The sequence below is a fragment of the Carassius carassius genome, chromosome 39 (assembly GCF_963082965.1).
Source record: "Carassius carassius chromosome 39, fCarCar2.1, whole genome shotgun sequence".
Lineage (NCBI taxonomy): Eukaryota > Metazoa > Chordata > Actinopteri > Cypriniformes > Cyprinidae > Carassius > Carassius carassius.
Genome location: NC_081793.1, coordinates 5,990,455 through 6,011,767, shown reverse-complemented (window position 1 = coordinate 6,011,767; position 21,313 = coordinate 5,990,455). Strand labels below are relative to the sequence as shown.

At 36.2% G+C, this 21,313-nt stretch overlaps 2 protein-coding genes across 8 annotated transcripts in view; both read left to right on the top strand.

Moving 5' to 3' along the window:
* The window catches only part of LOC132121281 (exocyst complex component 6), a 72,938-nt gene extending 68,797 nt beyond the window's left edge, over positions 1 to 4,141 (top strand). For 4 of the 7 annotated variants that reach the window (XM_059530532.1, XM_059530536.1, XM_059530533.1 and 1 more), the window contains 2 exons: positions 259 to 270; positions 2,679 to 4,141. In XM_059530532.1, the coding sequence (XP_059386515.1) occupies positions 259 to 270; positions 2,679 to 2,811 (145 nt within the window). In that variant the 3' untranslated portion in view covers positions 2,812 to 4,141. The remainder of the gene's footprint in view (positions 1 to 258; positions 271 to 2,678) is intronic. The other 3 variants (XM_059530535.1, XM_059530537.1, XM_059530538.1) reach the window with 1 other exon arrangement.
* A 4,674-nt stretch (positions 4,142 to 8,815) lies between these two features.
* LOC132121280 (cytochrome P450 26A1-like) lies at positions 8,816 to 11,687 on the top strand. The gene is made up of 7 exons (XM_059530531.1): positions 8,816 to 9,228; positions 9,380 to 9,604; positions 9,965 to 10,246; positions 10,326 to 10,481; positions 10,584 to 10,718; positions 10,811 to 10,963; positions 11,058 to 11,687. The coding sequence occupies exons 1-7, from the start codon at positions 9,040 to 9,042 to the stop codon at positions 11,400 to 11,402; spliced, it is 1,485 nt and encodes a 494-aa protein (XP_059386514.1). The 5' UTR covers positions 8,816 to 9,039; the 3' UTR covers positions 11,403 to 11,687.
* Positions 11,688 to 21,313: the final 9,626 nt, after the last annotated feature.

Sequence of the window (21,313 nt, the reverse complement as noted above, 5' to 3'; positions counted from 1 at the left end):
TCCTTCAGCTCAATGCTAATATCAAACTCTGCTGAAATCATTTAAGCTTCCTAGAGTGCTTTACAACAGTGACTGTTATGAATATGATGGTTATGATGTTGCCTTAGAAGGCAGCTGGAGGCTCACTAGTTTCAGAACAGAACCTCAAACATCAGTGAACAAACGTTAGAGTGATTTGATCAGCGGAGCTCTGCTTTGTCCTTTAAACCTGATAAATAATCTTCATCCTCTTTTTTTTTTCTTACTTACCAATGCCAGAGTCAACAGAGGGTATGTAGATCCAACATGGATTTCTCTTTTTCCCTAGTATTGTGATATGCTGCATGAATAGAATCTTACATACATGTGAAATATCATTTATTTCATCATCATTTATTAAGCATGCATACTGCACTGAAAAATGTCTGTTTGATATTCATATTAAAGTTTGTTTAGAATCAGCATCTGATATCATGAAATCATAAAAAATATGCATTTACACTGCAATTTCAAATTATATATATATATATATGTATATATATACAGTCGTGGCCAAAAGTTTTGAGAATTACATAAATATTGGAAATTGGAAAAATTGCTGCTTAAGTTTTTATAATAGCAATTTGCATATACTCCAGAATGTTATGAAGAGTGATCAGATGAATTGCATAGTCCTTCTTTGCCATGAAAATTACCTTAATCCCAAAAAAACCTTTCCACTGCATTTCATTGCTGTCATTAAAGGACCTGCTGAGATCATTTCAGTAATCGTCTTGTTAACTCAGGTGAGAATGTTGACGAGCACAAGGCTGGAGATCATTATGTCAGGCTGATTGGGTTAGAATGGCAGACTTGACATGTTAAAAAGAGGGTGATGCTTGAAATCATTGTTCTTCCATTGTTAACCATGGTGACCTGCAAAGAAACGCATGCAGCCATCATTGCGTTGCATAAAAATGGCTTCATAGGCAAGGATATTGTGGCTACTAAGATTGCACCTAAATCAACAATTTATAGGATCATCAAGAACTTCAAGGAAAGAGGTTCAGTTCTTGTAAAGAAGGCTTCAGGGTCGTCCAAGAAAGTCCAGCAAGTGCCAGGATGGTCTCCTAAAGAGGATTCAGCTGCGGGATCGGAGTGCCACCAGTGCAGAGCTTGCTCAGGAATGGCAGCAGACAGGTGTGAGCGCATCTGTATGCACAGTGAGGCCAAGACTTTTGGAAGATGGCCTGGTGTCAAGAAGGGCAGCAAAGAAGCCACTTCTCTCCAAAAAAACATCAGGGACAGATTGATCTTCTGCAGAAAGTATAGTGAATGGACTGCTGAGGACTGGGGCAAAGTCATATTCTCCGCTGAAGCCCCTTTCCGATTGTTTGGGGCATCTGGAAAAAGGGTTGTCCGGAGAAGAAAATGTGAGCGCTACCATCAGTCCTTTGTCATGCCAACAGTAAAGCATCCTGACACCATTCATGTGTGGGGTTGCTTCTCATCCAAGGGAGTGGGCTCACTCACAATTCTGCCCAAAAACACAGCCATGAATAAAGAATGGTACCAAAACACCCTCCAACAGCAACTTCTTCCAACAATCCAACAACATTTTGGTGAAGAACAATGCGTTTTCCAGCACGATGGAGCACCGTGCCATAAGGCAAAAGTGATAACTAAGTGGCTCGGGGACCAGAATGTTGAAATTTTGGGTCCATGGCCTGGAAACTCCCCAGATCTTAATCCCATTGAGAACTTGTGGTCAATCCTCAAGAGGCGGGTGGACAAACAAAAACCCACTAATTCTGACAAACTCCAATAAGTGATTATGAAAGAATGGGTTGCTATCAGTCAGGATTTGGCCCAGAAGTTGATTGAGAGCATGCCCAGTCGAATTGCAGAGGTCCTGAAAAAGAAGGGCCAACACTGCAAATACTGACTCTTTGCATAAATGTCGTGTAATTGTCGATAAAAGCCTTTGAAACGTATGAATTGCTTGTAATTATATTTCAGTACATCACAGAAACAACTGAAACAAAGATCTAAAAGCAGTTTAGCAGCAAACTTTTTGAAAACTAATATTTATGTAATTCTCAAAACTTTTGGCCACGACTGTATGTATATATATATGTATGTATATATGTGTGCGTGTGTATGTATATATATATATATATATATATGTGTGTGTGTGTGTGTGTGTGTGTGTGTGTGTGTGTGTGTGTGTGTGTGTGTGTGTGTGTGTGTGTGTGTGTAAAAATATTAGTTAAACATATTAGTTAAACATTAATTAAAATTTTATTTCAGGTAATGCATCCAAAGCAGCATTTCTGTTTTCCATTTAAAGTTGAAATACAGAAGTAACTAAAACTAAATAAACTTAAACTTGATGGAAATTATATAGACATAAAAAACTAATAAAAATTATTAAACACAGAGCAATATTGCTAAAACAAATGAAAATGGAAAAAATATTTAAAAAACATTATTAGTTTTTAAATGATTGTTAAATAACCCTGCAGTCTGTACAAAGTGTTTATAAAACTATTTAGATTTGTTTAATATTTTGGTCAGTAAATAATTGTATTGACTTTATGCCTAATTTATTATTCTAAAATGTTGAAAACGATAATAATAATAGCTATTTTCTGGACTGTGAATCTGTCTGACATACATTTATTTGCCTGTAATATTATGTCCTCATTTTGCTTTTCCAGGATGAAAGACACAAGTAAAAAGAACAACATCTTCTCCCAGTTCAGGAAGAACGACCGTGACAAGCAGAAACTGATTGAGACGGTGGTGAAGCAGCTCAGAAGTCTGGTGAATGGAATGTCCCAGCATTCCTAGAGTCATCCAAACACTGGGCTGCGTTTGAAAATGTAACTTACAAACTATGTTAAACTTCTTGCTTTGGCCCCCTTTTTTCAAAATCCAATTACTTGCTGTAAGGTAACTAAAGTACTGTGGTATATTTTGACTGCATCCTCCATGTGTTCTGCCAAAATATTCAGCACTGTAGGTTAATAATGTAAATATATGGCAAACATGAAGAGTAAAAAAAATGTGAGCATAAAAAGTTATGCAGTAATTTTTTGTAATGTATTTTTAAAGGTTGAGAATTATGTTTTGTACGTTGTGAAAGTGCAATGACTCCTAACACTACACTTGAGAGAGCGGAGGTGTGGATGTGACTGCTGATGCTGATGGTCATATTGCAACCTGTATGAAATTCTCCCTAGTGTAACATGGATGAAGATTTTATTGTAAATAATTTTACATATATTTAACACTGCTATGGATTCATGCTTCCCATCGGTCTGCCTTGAGTTGAAGTTGAACTTATAAATGCTAAACATTTGCATGAGAATGCGTCGTTTTTTTCTTTGACGTTGGCAGACTTCTGTGGACAAACAGCACTTCTCTATTGAAAAGAATCTCAAATGGTCAGCTGCATTTCACTGAATAATGTACAAATGCACCACAGAATTATATTTCATTTTTATTTTCTCATGGTGAAATGTAAGCTTTGGGTTCAGACGCTTTAGAATCTCATTTTTAGGTGAAAATAAATAAGCAATAATTGGCCCTGCTACAGACTCCAGCTACAAAATTCTAGATTAATTCTTTATTTTGTTTCTTAAAATGTATTTTGACCAGGCATTTTGCACTGAGAATTATTTAAGTTTGCCTTTTAACAAGCAACTGTATGCTGCTTATATATTTAAAGTACCACTGTATATACCATAATATTTTATTAAAATGGGGGAAAACATTGAATGTAAAGATAAAGCATTTGTCATCTGTTTTCATATTTCAGTTTCCTGTTGATGGCTGTAACAACACTAATATTGGTTTCACTTTAAAATAGCACTCATAACTTAAAGACTTGCTTAACAAATCAGTAGTTCCTTAACATTCAGATATGTTTATCAATGGTTCAATACATTACAGGTATTTGATTGTACGTTAACTAATGATCTGTTAAGCATTATGGAATGTGTGTTAATATTAATAGGCACCATGACATTCAACATTTCAACAAGGCAAACAGAATCACAGTCTTCAAAAATCAGTAACTGGCATTACCTGGAGTTACACAAACCCAAGTGACTACAGTCGTTTCCAAAGTCCACCCATTTTTATTTGTGTGCTTTAATAAAATATCACCACAAAAATACATTTGATTCATTGTTTTTTTGCTTGTAATATCTTAAATACTGTACATACAGATCAGATTTTAAAGATTGCTTAAGAAAATCCATTTTTATTTATTTTTGGTATCTACTTTGCAAGTTTTTTTTCACCTATTAATGTGCCTTTTTGAATGTTATATCAGACAACTTGAGATAAATTAAGGGGCCAAACTCAATGGTCAACTCCTCGGGGGACCTTCACAAGAAGAAACACAAAGTAAGACATTACACTAATTTAAAAAAAAATCTTAATCATAAGATTCTTAGATTTAAGATTCTCAGGCTGAACCAATCCTGATCCAATGCTTTCAGTCACACAGGTTTTGGGAGCTATATTCACGCAAAACTAAATCTAAAGGTTCTTTATTGGCATCTGTGGTTCCATGAAGAACCTTTAACATCCATGGAAACTTTCCATTCAATTTCTCTTTAGTAGTAAACCAAGATTCTTTAGATTTTTTAAATGTTCTTCACACCAAGAGTTAACCAGAGTGCACTTAGAGACATATAACTTGAATACTCTATATAAATAATTTTGAAAAATTATTGTAATATTCAAATAAAATGCAGCTTTATTGTTACATTGGCTACTCTTTTTGTGTATCTTAAATGATTAAATCGATAAATATAAATGCTTTCATACAGAATTAACTTATTATTAACATGCTAAGCTTATGTTGATTTTTTTTTTTTTTTTAGCATTTGGAGTTTGTAGGCATTATAGGCGTTACAGTGCCTAGATATAATCATTCAACAGAACTGCCTTATAAATATAGTTTCCACTAACATACACACACACACACACACACACACACACACATATATATATATATATATATATATATATATATATATATATATATAATTTTTATTATTATTTAATTATTATTATATTTTTTTTAAGCATCCAAAAGCTACTTCAGAAATGGAATATAAGTTATTTTCATCCATTAGTGACACAGTTTTATATATTCAGCTATCTAATCGTTTTGTTTAGTTTGGCAAGGAAAGAGCCTTTAATAGCAGCAGTATTTTTTAAAGCAAATAAAAAGCAGAACAAGGCTCATGAGGCTCAAGTTTCTGTAGCTTACAGTCAGTCTTCAGTCTGACCCTTCAGTGAACTGTTTGGCTGTGCTCTCGTGACCCCCTCCCGCGGTGCTCACGGTTCAAACTGCGTTCGCGGGTCTATATGTCATGTAAACTCATAAATCAAAGACAAATTCACTACCTATAGTTGTGCCACGTGTCACTAATGTGAGTCATTTTATGCGAGTTAACAACAACATCAGCAGAGCAGGGCTGCGTACACGTCATCCACGGGAAAGATGCGCGGGTTATCATCTGTATATATTCTGAAATAGCTGACAATGGATAATTTTATATGATCACAGGCTATATAAAGTGATTTCCCCAGAGATATTTTTAAAAATGGTAATCGAAAACGATTTCTTTTCATCATGGGTGCGAATTATGTTGGGATGGGGGGGATCTGACGCCCCTAATTAAGGCTTGGTTCCTCAAGTCCTTTTCCGTATAATTATATATACATTTCCAAACATAAAAAGTTAGATTACAATTAAGGGCGCACTAAATAGAGGCTTGCGAACGAGTCACGTTCTTCTGAGAGGGTAACCATACGCTGTTCGCGCGCTTCTGTACCTATAAACTTCGCAATTGTTCTCTTTATTAAACATTGAAATGTTTATCACTAAAAGTGTTTTTAAACCTCTCATATGGTTTTCGTTTAACTGTGCCCAACAAAAGACAATTTGGGTTGCGCGAAACGTATCCGCATTTTGCGTCCTGACAAAATTATTTTAAAAAGTCGAACCCTTCTTGAAGTCATTCTAGCTCGCAGTCTACTTTCCACGACAATTTTAAAGCTGTATATCTAATCATAGGAAGAACTCTGTGATGAAAGTGTAATAAAAGTGACGGTCTACATCCAAGGCTCCAATTAAAACTCTCTCTCGCGCGCAGCAGTGAAAGGCTGTTTATCTCTCGACCCAGTTAGAACATTACTGTAAGTTGCTTTAATGATGCCCTTGATTTGATTTCTGTGATGGACAGCGCAGAAGACATGGCAGTGTGGATAATTACTGCTGCTCAGGCTGTGAATCTCGTTATTTGATGGACAGTGAACTTGGCGAGCTGTGCGCTCAGAGTTCACAGAGATGTCAGGGTCCGCGCTGCAGGGTCACCAGCGGGTCACCAGCGCCCGGGAACGAGCACTGAGAGCAACACACACTCAGCGCTGGGTATTACAGCTCATACGTGCCGTGTATGGTCAGTGATGACTCAGAATATTACTCTACAAAATCGCTAAATAAACATGGAATTAAGAAATAAATGGCGAACAGCATGGATGCATTGCGTTCGGGCAACTCCCTTTGGAGTGCTAGTTTTAGTAATGGAAACTCTTACTGCATGATTTAGCTCAATTTTGTTGGGAAAATAATAATCAGTGCAAAGAATATTTAGACTGAAATGTTAATGAATAGAATAGGCACTTAAGATTCAATTCAGTTTTATTGTCAGGACTATTCATTTGAATCCCAAAGTATTCCCAAACCAGCCAAATCATCACATATTTTTTGGATCCATGTACATGTACATGGCATGCAACCAACATATATATATATATTGTTGGTTGCATGCCATGTACATGTCCATGGATCCTTCCTTCCTTAGGAATATTACTAATCAAAAATTAATACATTTACAGTAGGAAACATGCTCCAGATTTTTGGCATAAAAGAAAAATCAATTATTTTGACCCATACACTGTATTTTTGGCTATTGCTACAAATATACCCCAGTGACTTAAGACTGGTTTTGTGGTCCAGGGTCACAAATATATTGGTATATTGGTATGTTTTATGATTTAATTCATGGATCTATGACATAGCTTGTATCACATTTTTCAGATGGCAGATGGAATTAAACAGCTTTATATGTTGATGTAAAATCAATTTTGTTTACAGTTAACAGTTATTTCTAAAATATATAAATGACTCAAACTCAACAGAAAGGTTTGGTCACAAATATTGCCAGTGGATTAAATGGGTTAAAGTACACCACCACACTGGATAGTATCACAGTTTACATAAAGGATATAAAAAAAAGAAAAACAAAACAAAACATACCAATAATAAAACACTATTTGAGAGCTATATAAAAAAAAAAAAAACCTTCTGTGACCTATCCTTGAACTTCAGGTTGCATTGCTCTTGGCTCAGGTTGAAAGAGTTTATTAGGCATTTCACAAACTGCTATGACTCTTAGGAGGAAAACAAGTCTCATAATTGCACAGATTCACAAATAAGGCCAAGTTTGAAGATTCACTTAGGGCATTTTGCACGGTCAGGTCATGTTGAAGAATAAATATATCAATGGTTGTGTAATGGGTTAACATGTGAACGTGTTGCTTACATAGACACATGCCTAAAATCCCCTCAAACATAGATATGTCATGCATGAGTTTTCCTCATCCCATCACGCAGGACGAAAGGTGAGATGCAGGGCAAACACACATCAAAGAATTAAGAGAGGGAAAATTTGGAGCCATCCTGTCTCTTTAACTTACTGACTTCCCAGGTTGTTTTTTCCACGTTATGGCTGTCGTAAAAACAGTAATTCAGACTGTGGGTGTTTGCTCTTCATGTACTGGTAACCTTGCTCTGCTCCGTCACTTTTTAAGCTGACCCGAGTTTGAACCTGCAGCGAGACAATAATCATATTTATGATATTACTGCACACTCTGCTCCACATGAAAACAGGGCATAACAGCTATGGCTTGGTTCCAGGTTAAAGTCTAATATGAGATCAGATTCACCAACACAGCACTGACAACACATAGAATCACTTTATTTTAATCACTTAAATATGTGATATATGTGATATACACAGACATATTGCACAGTGTTCACATATTTTCACTATTGTAATGTATATTGATATTATAATCAGATTCAGTTCAATTTAATATAATTTTATTTGTATAGCGCTTTTTACGATACAAATCATTGCAAAGCAACTTTACAGGAAATTAAGTTCATGATAAGTTCTAATAATGACCCAAATGTATTTTTTTATAGCAAATAATCTGTACAGGTCTATATTGATAGAAACACACAATCTACAGAGAACACAATGTAAGTTAAAAATATTACTAAATAATAAAGAAATAATATTACATTTTTTTTTTTTTTCCATATAGTCACACAAACACACACTCACACACACACACACACACACACACACACACACACACACACACACACACACACACACACACACACACATACATACATATATATATATATATATATATATATAACTGTACATTTGTAGATAAGCTTTCTAAACCTGTGTAATGGCCTTTAAAGGACCCCCATGCCAAAGAAGGACAAAAGAGGAACATTTAAGGGATTTAAAATGTAAAAAAGTAGAGCGCCACAGTTTAAGCTCCTCAATTAAATCCTCCACGGCATTTCTGATTCCACACAAGCCCAGAGTAATGAGTGTAAATGACGGGAATATTGGTAACAAAAGAGCCTCGGATGCTTCCTTTTGTGCTCGGGGAATTAACACCTTTTCAAAGTGAAATCTCAGGATTGTCTGCTTTCTACAGGAGGTGGTATTAAAATGCGCCTGTAACAAATGGTTCAGAGTTTGGAGCAGCTTCTGCCCTGTGGGCGGGGCGAGATGACACCACAATTAAAGATGAACTTCGTGTGAACTAATTTATCTGAGGAAGGTAACCGGAGGAGACCTGCGCGCGATGGATATATAAGGACGCACAAGCGAGGACGCTTTCAGTCTGCGCGTAAAGACGCGTCTCCTCTCCAGAAGCTCTTTTGCGATCTTTGCGCGCTTCAGCATGGGGCTGTACACGCTCATAGTCACTTTTCTCTGCACTATCGTGCTGCCCGTTTTGCTCTTTCTCGCCGCGGTTAAGTTGTGGGAGATGTTATTGATTCGCCGGGTCGATCCGAACTGTGGAAGTCCTCTGCCGCCAGGGACCATGGGCTTACCCTTCATTGGAGAAACGCTCCAGCTGATCCTCCAGGTACGCGTGCGCTTTTATTGCCATATGCACAAGTTCAGCTGAATTACTTAAATGCGATACATACTAATGTTTTGAGTTATTATCGGATACATGTGGAGTAAAATGTGCGTTTGGAATCTTTGTGCCAATAACGCGTTGTCCTTACACACAGAGAAGGAAGTTCCTCCGGATGAAGCGCCAGAAATACGGATGCATCTACAAGACGCACCTCTTTGGTAACCCGACTGTCAGGGTGATGGGGGCTGATAACGTGAGGCAGATTCTGTTGGGCGAACACAAGCTGGTTTCTGTCCAGTGGCCAGCATCAGTGAGAACTATCCTGGGCTCTGACACGCTCTCCAATGTTCATGGCACTCAACACAAAAACAAGAAAAAGGTAAAGGATGCGAATAAGTACTTTAGGGGTTTTGTATATTAAACTACATTAATATTTGAAGTAATATACAAAATAACTTAATTTTACTACATTACAATGTTCTCTGAGGAACTTATACAAGACCTTTGAAGAATGTCAGCGGTTCCTCCTATAAAGCATAACATACCAGAGGATTTCAAGCACTTGAGATGTTTCTTGATTAAACAATAGATTAGTGTTCGGAGTTGCAGGAACTTTCTCATTCTCCCACAAGCATCTTCTCATTTTACAGCGTTAGGACTGTAAACCTTATCTTCAGTTTTTGCATTGAAAGGAAAACATGTTTAAAAAGATGCACTGTTTTTTTAATGTTTTGTTTAGGCCATTATGAGAGCATTCTCAAGAGATGCTCTTGAGCACTACATCCCAGTTATCCAGGAGGAGGTGAAGAGTGCCATTCAAGACTGGCTGCGAAGAGATGCATGTGTGCTGGTTTACCCAGAGATGAAACGACTCATGTTTCGTATAGCCATGAGAATCCTGCTTGGTTTCGATCCAGAGCAAATCAAGAGCGATGAGCAGGAACTGGTCGAAGCTTTTGAGGAAATGATCAAAAACTTGTTCTCGCTGCCTATTGACGTTCCCTTCAGTGGCTTGTACAGGGTAAGTTATTCTAGAATGATGCATTTTCGGTATGTGAATTAAACTTCGGAAAATAATAACCTGTATTTTTGTTTGGCAGGGTCTGAGAGCACGCAATTTAATTCATTCCAAAATCGAGGAGAACATCAGGAAGAAAATTCAAGATGACGACAATGAAAATGAGCAAAAACACAAAGATGCTCTTCAGCTGTTGATTGAGAACAGCAGGAGAAGTGAAGAGCCCTTTAGTTTGCAGGTAACTAATTCTCATTAGACTTCTCGGATATTGTTTTATTCCCATAAGTAAGTGACATCCAGTCAGCGAACTTTATTAATAAAGTGTTTGTCTCCCCCTCAGGCAATGAAAGAAGCAGCTACTGAGCTTCTATTTGGAGGTCATGAGACTACCGCCAGCACTGCAACCTCACTGGTGATGTTCTTGGGTCTGAATTCAGAAGTGGTACATAAAGTTAGAGAGGAGATTCAGGAGAAGGTATGCTCCAAAGCATTTAACTTTGAGTTCTTCTCAATTCAATGGCACATCTAAATCAATGTGTGCGTTAATATGCACATTTTTATTCACAGGTTGAAATGGGCATCTATTCACCTGGAAAGACCTTAAGTATAAAGCTGTTGGAACAACTGAAGTACACTGGATGTGTGATTAAAGAAACTCTCAGAATCAACCCTCCTGTACCTGGAGGCTTCAGAGTGGCGCTCAAAACCTTTGAACTGAATGTAAGTTCAACTTTACGGCTTGATCGTTAATAATATAGACCAATTCTAAATTATTTCACACAAAAACACTAAATGTTCTTTTATTTCATTTCAGGGTTACCAGATACCGAAAGGATGGAACGTCATCTACAGCATTTGCGACACACATGACGTTGCTGAGGTGTTTCCTAACAAAGATGAGTTCCAGCCAGAGAGGTTCATGAGCAAAGGCCTGGAGGACGGCTCCAGGTTTAACTACATCCCCTTCGGAGGCGGTTCCAGGATGTGTGTGGGCAAAGAATTTGCCAAAGTGTTACTAAAGATCTTTTTAGTTGAGCTAACACAGCAGTGCAACTGGATTCTTTTGAATGGACCCCCGACAATGAAAACGGGCCCAACCGTTTACCCAGTGGACAATCTGCCTACCAAGTTCAGTAGTTATATCAGCAATGAATCCTGAACTAACATGAGCTTTGTACATATGTTCGTTTTTTAGATGAGCTGTGATGTAATGGATTTTATATTTTGTTTATATACAAGATGTGTATATAGGTCTATACAAGAAAGCAAAAACGAGGGCACTACTTTTTCACGGATCACTCCAATTCTACAAAGTGTCTGTGATGTATATTTATAATGTAGTTGTGTTATATGTGTGTGTATATAGCTTTTGTACTGTATGCAACTTATTTAACTTTCTCTTTATTGTATGGGTTTTATTTAATAAAACAAGTTTTTAAATCTCGAGAGGTTTTTCATTACTGGCAATAAGTTGGTGCTAATAATAGCATGAGATTTACATGCAAAGCACATGTAAATGCAAATTAAGATAAGCACATTCTGGACAATGCCCTGATCCTTTCTCGTGTTAAAAAAAAAGTATCAGTATGTTATCTGAAAAGGTCTTTCAGGCAAACAGCAACACTGAGATCTCTTTAACAACTAAAGCATAATGAAATGCAAAGTACCTGGAGCCCTGACATTAACCCTATAAAGTCCACCACATAATGTTTGATATGCAACATGACTAAAACGTTTGCAAAAAAAAAAAACCTGTTGTACACAAACTTAAAACTAAAACCGCATAAATGTCCAGCTTCCAGTCGTTTACTTTAGTAAACCTTTACTGGTTTTTATTAAGTTAACATAACTATTTCATAAATAAAATTTCAAAATGTACATTTACCGGACTGAAGCATCTTCGGTTTATTTGATTACATTATTTTTTAGAAAAAATAGTATCAAAGTGGTAAATATGATTAGGCTTTTGAGGAATGTTTATTTGTCCATCTCTCAATCATCATTTTATTGCATTGCTTTATACGTTTTAAACACTACACATTAAGAGCTTTGATCATAAAACCAAACATTTAAATAGAATTTTACTGATATTATTGGGAGAAAAAGAGTGACTTCTGATATTTATATGCAGAAATGTATGTCTCTTTTTTTATTTAATTTAATTAATTGAATTGAATTGAATTGAATTGAATAATTACTGGTACTGTGTTTCTCTGGTTGTTTTGAGTTATAATGTTTTGTAAAGAAATCTTTGCAGACAGTTGTCCTAGCCTGTCTCAAAAGCTCATTACACTGCTGTATGGTTGTTCTACAACCCCCATAGACGTCCCACCTAAGCTGTTGCAGCTTTGCACAAATGTATTACCCCCCATGGGGGCGCGTCTCCCAGCGCACAGGGGTCATGTGGAAGGGACTTGTCCTTGTGTGACATGGCATTAGAGACAGAGAAGGCGGTGAGATGCTGGCAGATGCCTCTCTCGGCCATTTCTCTGCTTTTCTCTGCTGCTGATTTACATGTGTCCCGCCGCAAGGCTGACACCTTTATGTTCAGCCACCCTATCACTGCAGGTCCAGGCCTTGGGAGAGATGCAGCTGAACTTTTCCTCCTATCACCTTGTAAAGAACGTCTGTCCGGTCTATTGTTTGACATCTAGGGGCGACAACAAAACGTTTTATTCCCAGAGCCATTTTTTCTCTAAATTTGTGAGTATATACAGAATTTATAGCAAGCAAATGAAAGAGGCCTGTTTTATTCACTAACTGAACACAGTGTAAATCAGTGTAATTGCAGGGTGTTTTCCCTCAGACACTGAACTGCTTGTTGTTTAGCGTAAGGGAAGAGGACAAAAGAAGCATTTTCAGTGTCCTTTTTTACATTTTCTGCACAAAATGTAAGCGATGCCTGTACAAAAGTCACAGTACTGTGGTGTTGTAGTTGCTAAGGTGTTCAGAATGGTTTTTAGTGTTGCTATGTGATTGATAGCTAGGATGTTTTAGATGGTTTCTAAAGCATTTTTGGTTTGCTGGTTTCTGATATATACCAAAATGGCTCAAGTCTATGGATATGGAGGACCAAACCTGCAGAAATTAAAAATAAATAAATAAATATACAGATAATTAAATAAATGTAAAAAAAAAAAAAAAAGGAAAATAAATAAATTAATTATTTTTGTTTTTAATCACATCATTTATTTTTTTATTTTCCTTTTATTACATGTGTTTTTTTAATCTCTATATTAATTAATTTATTTTTTATTTCTGCAGGTTTAGTCCTCCATACGAGTCCCCATTTCAAAGTGATTTGTTCACCTGTTTTATCATCCACCAGGCAAATATTGAACATTTGATCACTTAGAAAAGTAATAGGGATCAAAAAGTATTAATATTATTGATTTAACTGCACTATTTTTAATGAAGCTGCTTTAAAACAATCTGTATTGGATAAAGCACTCTATAAATAAATGTGACTTTGTTACATAAATTGTTTTATAGGTCATTGGTTCATTTAACAACATTTAATTTCAGCTAAACTTACTCCACAGGGGAAGTGTTAAAGATGTCTGAACTGAGCTGACTGATATGGTTCTCCAACACTGAAGTGAAAATGGCTTTTTCATTACCACGAGGGTCAATGAGAAGGCTTCTAAAAGCATTTACACGTCTGCTGCCCTCTTGCCCTCCTGCCGACTCATATCAGACTTTTCCAGCTTTCAATCGGATTAACTATTAGCAGCCCATTGCTATTATTTATAATCAAGAGGGGGTTTTTCACAGGTCCCCAGGGTCAGGAAAAGTTCAGTTGTTTACAAAAAAGTCATGACCTCACAGAGACATTAATTTATCCGTTTCTTGTGAGCTGGAAGCTCTGTTTTAGTACTATTAATGTAAAAAAAAAACACTTGAACTAGCATGTGAAGGCCAAGTAAAAGAAGTATGTGACCTCCTGCATGTATAATTAAAAAAAAATCAGAAAACCTTTACACACTCATTTTTAGATAGACAGTTTTGTCATTTTTTATGGTGTAAAAAACTGTAACACGCACCAATTTTACTTTTGCTCATAACTTCTAACAATAAATATTCAACTTTAGTTAAGTCACATTAATTTATATATTGTTCTATACAATACAGATTGTTTCAAAGATTGACAGTAATAAACAGAAAAGATTCATGAATCATGAAACAAATTCAATTTCATCTGTAGTGCAGCTCCTCAGAAGACGATAATATCATAATATTCAGCTCAGTTTAGTTCAGTGCTGTTTCAGTTCAGTTCAATAACTGTCCAACTTCATTTAGTTCTCACTCAATAGTGTCAGTGCAGTTAAAACAATAATATTACTGAATATTAATATCAAATTAATTAAAACCCCAACTGAGTAAGCCAAAGGTGACAGTCACAATAAAAAACGGGAAACCCTTCAGTGTGTAGCAGCAAAAAAGTGCAGCTTGAATGTACTGAAAATTTCTTCTAATATATAAAAGCATCAGCAAAATATATTTGAATAAACATGTAGAAATCAGAAGGTTGTGCAGACTGGGACTGGCTGTTTTAAAGGAATAATTCACCATAAAATGATAATTTGCTGAAAATGTTTTCACCCTCGGGCCCTCCATAATGTAGATGAGCAATAGTTTGAAGATAAAAACGTATTGGTGGATTTGTTTCTTACAAACATGCTGCTTTTCACTTCACAAGATGGTAAGTAATGGACTGGAGTGGTGTGGATTACTTGTGGATTATTGTGATGTTTTTATCAGCTGTTTGGACTCTCATTCTGACGGCACCCATTCACTGCAGAGGATCCGATGGTGAGCAAATTTCTTTAAATATTTTGATGTCCTATGGGAGACTAGATTATCATCAGATTTATATTTTTGGGTGAACTATTCCTTTAACTTGGGATGGTAAGCAACCACCCAGAGCACCCTAGCAACTGCATAGCAACAATATCCCACCCTGGCACCATGGTGACAAGTTATACCCAGGTAAACCCCATTCACATCTTTTGCAGAAAATATCCAAACTTAGTTTTGATCAAATATAGTCATAAAAAGAGATGAAAAACTTTCTCTTTGATGAGATTCTATGTATGAGCTTTTGTCAAAGTGAGTAGCTGTGCTCAAAGCTAATGATGAATGATTTCTCTGTTTGAGCGTGAATACCTCCACACCCGACACAGTTCAGGAGGCAGCTTTACTCTGGTCAAGTAGCCGCTGCTCAGGTTTCTGACTCGACCAGCAGCGTAAACAGTAAGCATGCACCATTTAGTCTTCAGAATATCACTATCAATGCTAGCAAGTGAAAACAAATTCCCTAAATCTCCTGGAAAGAAGACCTCATTCCAATAGGCAGCTAAATATCTGGAGCTTATTGAAAGTGAAGATGATTTATTGCTTTTACTTGTGGCTTTCAGGTGAAGCTGCATGACTGTAACCATTAGGTGGTTTTGGCTTAACTTCCAGTTGGGGAAGCTAGTTTGAAATTGCAACTTCCCAAGACACAAGCTCATAATTTGAAGTAGTATACGATAGCTTTCAGAGAAGTAGTTACTAAGTAAAGAAAAGGAAGCTAAGTGTATTTAAGGGACAGTATTTCAGGCCATAACTTTCGGATGCCAATTTGCAATCAGTACAGAATTGATTTAAATTACAGATGCATTACACATAAACCAATGCATGTGCACTAAATAAATGAAATAAAATTAGTTAGCAGCCTAACTTATAGAACTGTTAAAAATAGCAGTGATTAACCTCAGTATTCAATTAAAGACACATAACAGCAATGAAGGGATTCAAATGAATCAGTGAATCTTGTTAAATGAAACGAACAGTCTAATTGAACTGATTCACTAAAATGATTCAGCCTGAATTTGATACATTTGTTGGTAACGTTTTACAATAGCTCCATTTGTTACTGTTAGTTAACTGCATCAGTTAACATATTTTCAAAGCATTTATTAATCATACTTAATGTTACTTTCAACATTTACTAATACATTATTAGAAATCAAAAGTTGTCTGTTAATAATGGATCTGAGATGACATTTACTATATAGATTTTTAACTAAAGATAATTAATAAATAATATAATACATATTTCTATTGTTAACTAATTGTGAAGTAATAATACTATGATAATAAATAAATGCTTAAAAAAATAAACAATTAGTTTAATTAATTCATTCATTGTTTAAACATTGTGTACTTGTGTTTCTCTTTAAAATATATCTCAGTCGCTCAACCAACCCTGAAAAGAATTCTTTAACTGTTTAAAGATTTGTACCAAACAAACACAAAATCTAAAATAAAAAGAGTATTTGACTGGAAAATTACTTAATTATCATTTAAAATAATACCACAATAACAATGTACTCTAATCTAATTAATGGCTCACTAATTGGGTTTTGGGGATCAAAGTAAAGGTTTATATGCCTGAGCTCAGCTCTGTTGAATAACAGCAATAAATCTTTAGGGTTGTTTGAGTTTTGTAGATGTTTAGCCCAATGCACTTGACATTCAGTGGCAAATCAAAGGCTGATAACCTGTGAGATCATTGTGAGACCTGAGACCAAATCCACTACTGCATCTTATTGCTACATGTCTAAATATTTGATTTGGACACCAGCACAAAGCCACATACCACTGAAAGTTCAAAAGTTCAGTCTAGCCATGAACTTTGTCAGGGCTCAAGTTGTTCTGCAGTCGAGGTATTTTCACCCACGCTCTCTCTCTCGAGAAACGTAGATTTCTGTGGAGAACAGCGATTTAATTATTGTGAAAGTAATACATACAAATGCCTATTTGCTTACTTCTCTGAAAAATAAATAAATAGTACATTTCAGTACATTCTGTGCAATCGGCGACCAAACAAATAGTAGGACATTTAAAACAACCATAATGTTGTTTTATCTCGTAGTGTTTTATTACCCTGCAAACTTCAGAAGTGAAACAGGGTTGCTCCGCGGTCACAGGAGCCGTAACAGGGCTGAACTTCATCCAGATAAGATGTGGAAACCTCTCCCTTGTTATATAGTTGTGAATGAATACATGAAAATATCTTATTCGCCATGAGTAGACCTTAGAGGGTTAGAGGCCTTCGGAGAGGAGAGAACTTCAGTGGCTCCTCATTCAAACCTTTCTCTGTTTAATCACATTCCTCTCCTTACCTGAGAAATGAAAGAGAGCTCATGAAGCTCTCATTTAGTGTAAAGTAAAACACCTGATGCTGGTGGTTTTCTCCTCTTCATTTTGTCATGTCCTCCCCTACCCCGTCCTCATTCATTTGGCCTGTACATAAACCCTTGCTGACTTTTAACCCTTTACCTGCTAACACACAAGCAGCTGAAAAGTTAGCTTCTTCCTCAATAATTCCATTGTAATATCCAAACTCACTGCAATGCACTGGCATTTAAACCTACGAAGGAAAACTGTAAAGTTTTGTTAGTAGCATTTTAAAATAAGGCTTATTTTATTAACTTGAACTTCCAATGAAAAAGAAATCTGAAACATTTGTTAATGTTAATTTCATACATTAACTTCATACATTATTAATACATTTTTAAAACAAAAAAGTATCTGTAAGAGCTAACTGAACTATGAACAGCTATATTTTTTTATTAACTAACATTAACAAAGATTCATAAATACTGTTATAAATGAATTGCTTATTGTTAGTTCATTTTAAATAATGCATTAACTAACGAGACCTCGTAAAGTGTTACCTTTTTTATATTGTCCTGCTTATCTACACTGGTAAAAAAATAGAAAAAGATGTGGCTGTGAAATACTACGGAGCCGCACACATGACATGCAAGAAAAAAATACATAAATAGTGCACGCAATTTACTAATTCGGTCCCTCGATGTAGTAAAATGTGCACACGATTACTATGTTGTTCCCTCAATTTGGTTGTTTCCTCGATTTGCTAAATCGTGCACACAGTTTACTGATTTGTTCTCTCAAATTATAAATTGTGTGCACAATTTATAAATATAGGGAACAAAATAGTAAATCGTGCACACAATTTAGCCTCCTATTTTTTCCTGCATGCCAGGTGCAGGGGTCCGTAAAATACAGATTTGAGTTTAAATCATTTTATTTTGTGAGAAGGAAAGTATAGATAACATAACAGGAAATCCATTGCCTGTAACCACAGTCAGTTATCCACTTTATTCTTCAATGCGGAAGTAAGCCTATGGGTAAGACTTCGGTTCATTAGCTGCTACAGGGAAATAACGAGAAGAATAACAACGTGCAGTAAATGGGAAAATCTGTTTGCACGGGAAGAATAAGGTGGAAACACTAAAATATAAATGCTATGATGACCGAGCAATCAAAAATAAGTATTCATAATATAATTTGAATAAACTGATACCATTATAAGGAACTGAATGTTCTGACTTTAGAGTGCCTTTAGATATTTGATTCTTTTGTTTTCTGAGGTTACTTTCTGAGGATATTTCTCAAAGTTCACTGATGGGTCTGGCCTTTAATGAGTTTGCTAATCCTGTAAAGAGCACAATGTCACAGGTAGAGGTATGTTAAGTTGTTTTGGTATGTGGAAACAGATAGGAGTGGAGCTTCCCGCAAAATGATTAATTTGCTGTTCCCATCAAAAGGACGGTCTATGAACAGCTGCTATGGACTCTGAAAGCAAGTGAGGAAGACTTGCCCAGTTCATTGGGAGGGCAGAGGAGATATAGAGTGGTATGTCTGTGACATTTGTGCACACACAAACACACACATATGCTGAAAGAGTTACCTCTGTATCTCCCATTACCTCCCTCACGAGAGGAACTCTTTGCAACATTTCACCCTCGTCCAACCTGCCATGATCTTCGCCTCCAATACTCTTCGGGTTCATTCCCATGCCAGACCGAGCAAGCAGCGGCATTTATTTTCGACATCTGTCATTGCAAAAAGAACACACTGTTTTGGATGTACTGGGAAGGCTTGAATGGTTTCTAACACCATCTTCTCACTTAATGATCAAAACCGATGAGTCATTACTTGTACGCTGAAGGTTTGAAGCGCCGGGAGCGAGTGAACTCTTTTTGGAGCGGCTTTGGAAGTGTAACTTATCAGTTGTGGGAAACTGTAATGGTGGATAGCTGTACTTGGCTCCTTGGCCACCTAATCCTTCATTCGGCCCATCTGTCAAGAGCTGCCTTTGGCCCTCAATTTCAGTCCTGTCTTTGATTCAGGAAAGTTCAGTGCCGAGTCGTTCTTTACACTATCACTGCCTGGAGAACATGTGTCAGCAGATTGAACCAGACTTTTAACCCCCACTCATGTTCTAAAAGGCTTCACTTTAAAGAAACGTCATGACTTTTACTATAGTCCTGATTTTGCTGTGGTCAGATTGAGAATGAACAGATATGGGTTATACTTCAAAAATACGAAAAGTGCATTGAGAGGGTTAATGCTTCAATAATATCTGTGAAATTGGTTATGGTTATTTTTGTGGAACGTTTTAACAGATTCTGGGGTCTCATGGGAGCCCAAACATAAAGACATTAAAATCAATCTGAAAGATCCATAGATGTAAAAACTGCGATAGATTACTGTTGTTATTTATGACTGGATTTTTTCGCCTTAAAATTAATAATATTCACAGAGATTGTTTCATTCAATACTGTTCAAATTTTTGGGGTCAGCAATTTGGTCAGCGATTTTTTTTTATTTTTTTATTTATAAATGAATTAAGTTATTCAACAAGGATGCATTACCTGATCGAACGTGACAATAAAGACATTTAGAATTTTATAATAGACTTCTATTCCAAATAAATGCTGATTTTGAAAAACATGATTCTTATTAAGCAGCGTGACTATTTTCAACATTGATAACAAATCAGCATCAGAATGTTTTCAGAAGTTGCATGTGACTGATGACTGAAGTAATGAAGCTAAAAAATCTGCTTTGCCATCACAGGAATAAATTACATTTAAAAATATATTAAAATGTAAAACAAGTATTTAAAATTTAAATATATTATTTTTGATCAAATAACTGCATCTTTGGTGAGCATAAGACATTTTAAAAAACATTTAAAAATATTTACCAACTCTAAAACTGTAGTGTGCACTCAAATATTTTCTGCAATTAATTCAGCTTTAAATGTTTATTCCTTACTTTTTTTTTATTACATTCTGGTTTATGTAAATTGTATTCCTTTTACGATATTAAATTTGAATTTAATTGACATTTTTAAAACCTCATAAGATTGAATAAATGTTAGTGTTCCACATTTAAAAATAATCAGCAGCAATGATAGCAATTGGTATTTTCTTCCTAGCTGACAGGATGCACAGTGAGTTTCAGGACATGAAATCCTAGGATTGACATTTTGATGAGCAGATGTCACCTGTTTACTATGTCGAGGCTGAAGGAGAAGCTCTGAACCCCGCAGTCTGGCCGGTGTAGATGTTGGAGGTAGCAGGAGTGTGGTAAGTGTGGTTGGGAACACTAATAAGAGCTCATGCTGAGACAGACAGGGACAGATGAGGGCCACTGGCGCTCACAGCTGGGAATCCAGTCAGGGCCAGAGAGTCTATCAGTGAACTCCACAGCCCTGCTCAGACCCCTCCTGACCTGAACATAACCCCACTGATGCTAATTCTTATTTATTGCCTATTAAAGAGCAATGCTTCATCCTCTCATGCCGTAGTGTGATTTAGCACTCCTCAAGTCCAGTGTATCACCCTATTGCTTCATCATGTATTGAACACTTTATAAGCAGGCCATTGGTAACTTCAATAGCTAAATTTGTAAACATTTGTAGTGCATTCTACTGCAGGCTGTGTGACAGGTTGTTGTACCATATAAAGGTCCAATTTCTGAGTGTAGTTTAAAAGTTTCAGTAACATTCTGGTTATGTGTCTCATGATGTCACTTCAAGTCAATGAGATTTTATACTTTTTTATACAATGAGATTTTATACTAGGCTTCTATGCATATCAGGTCTTCTCGTGTCGTATTACATGTTATGATGTGAGTTTAAATTTACAAAGAGAAATAGCTGGAAAAGCGGGTTAAACGGAAGAATGGACCTGTATGAAAAGAGAG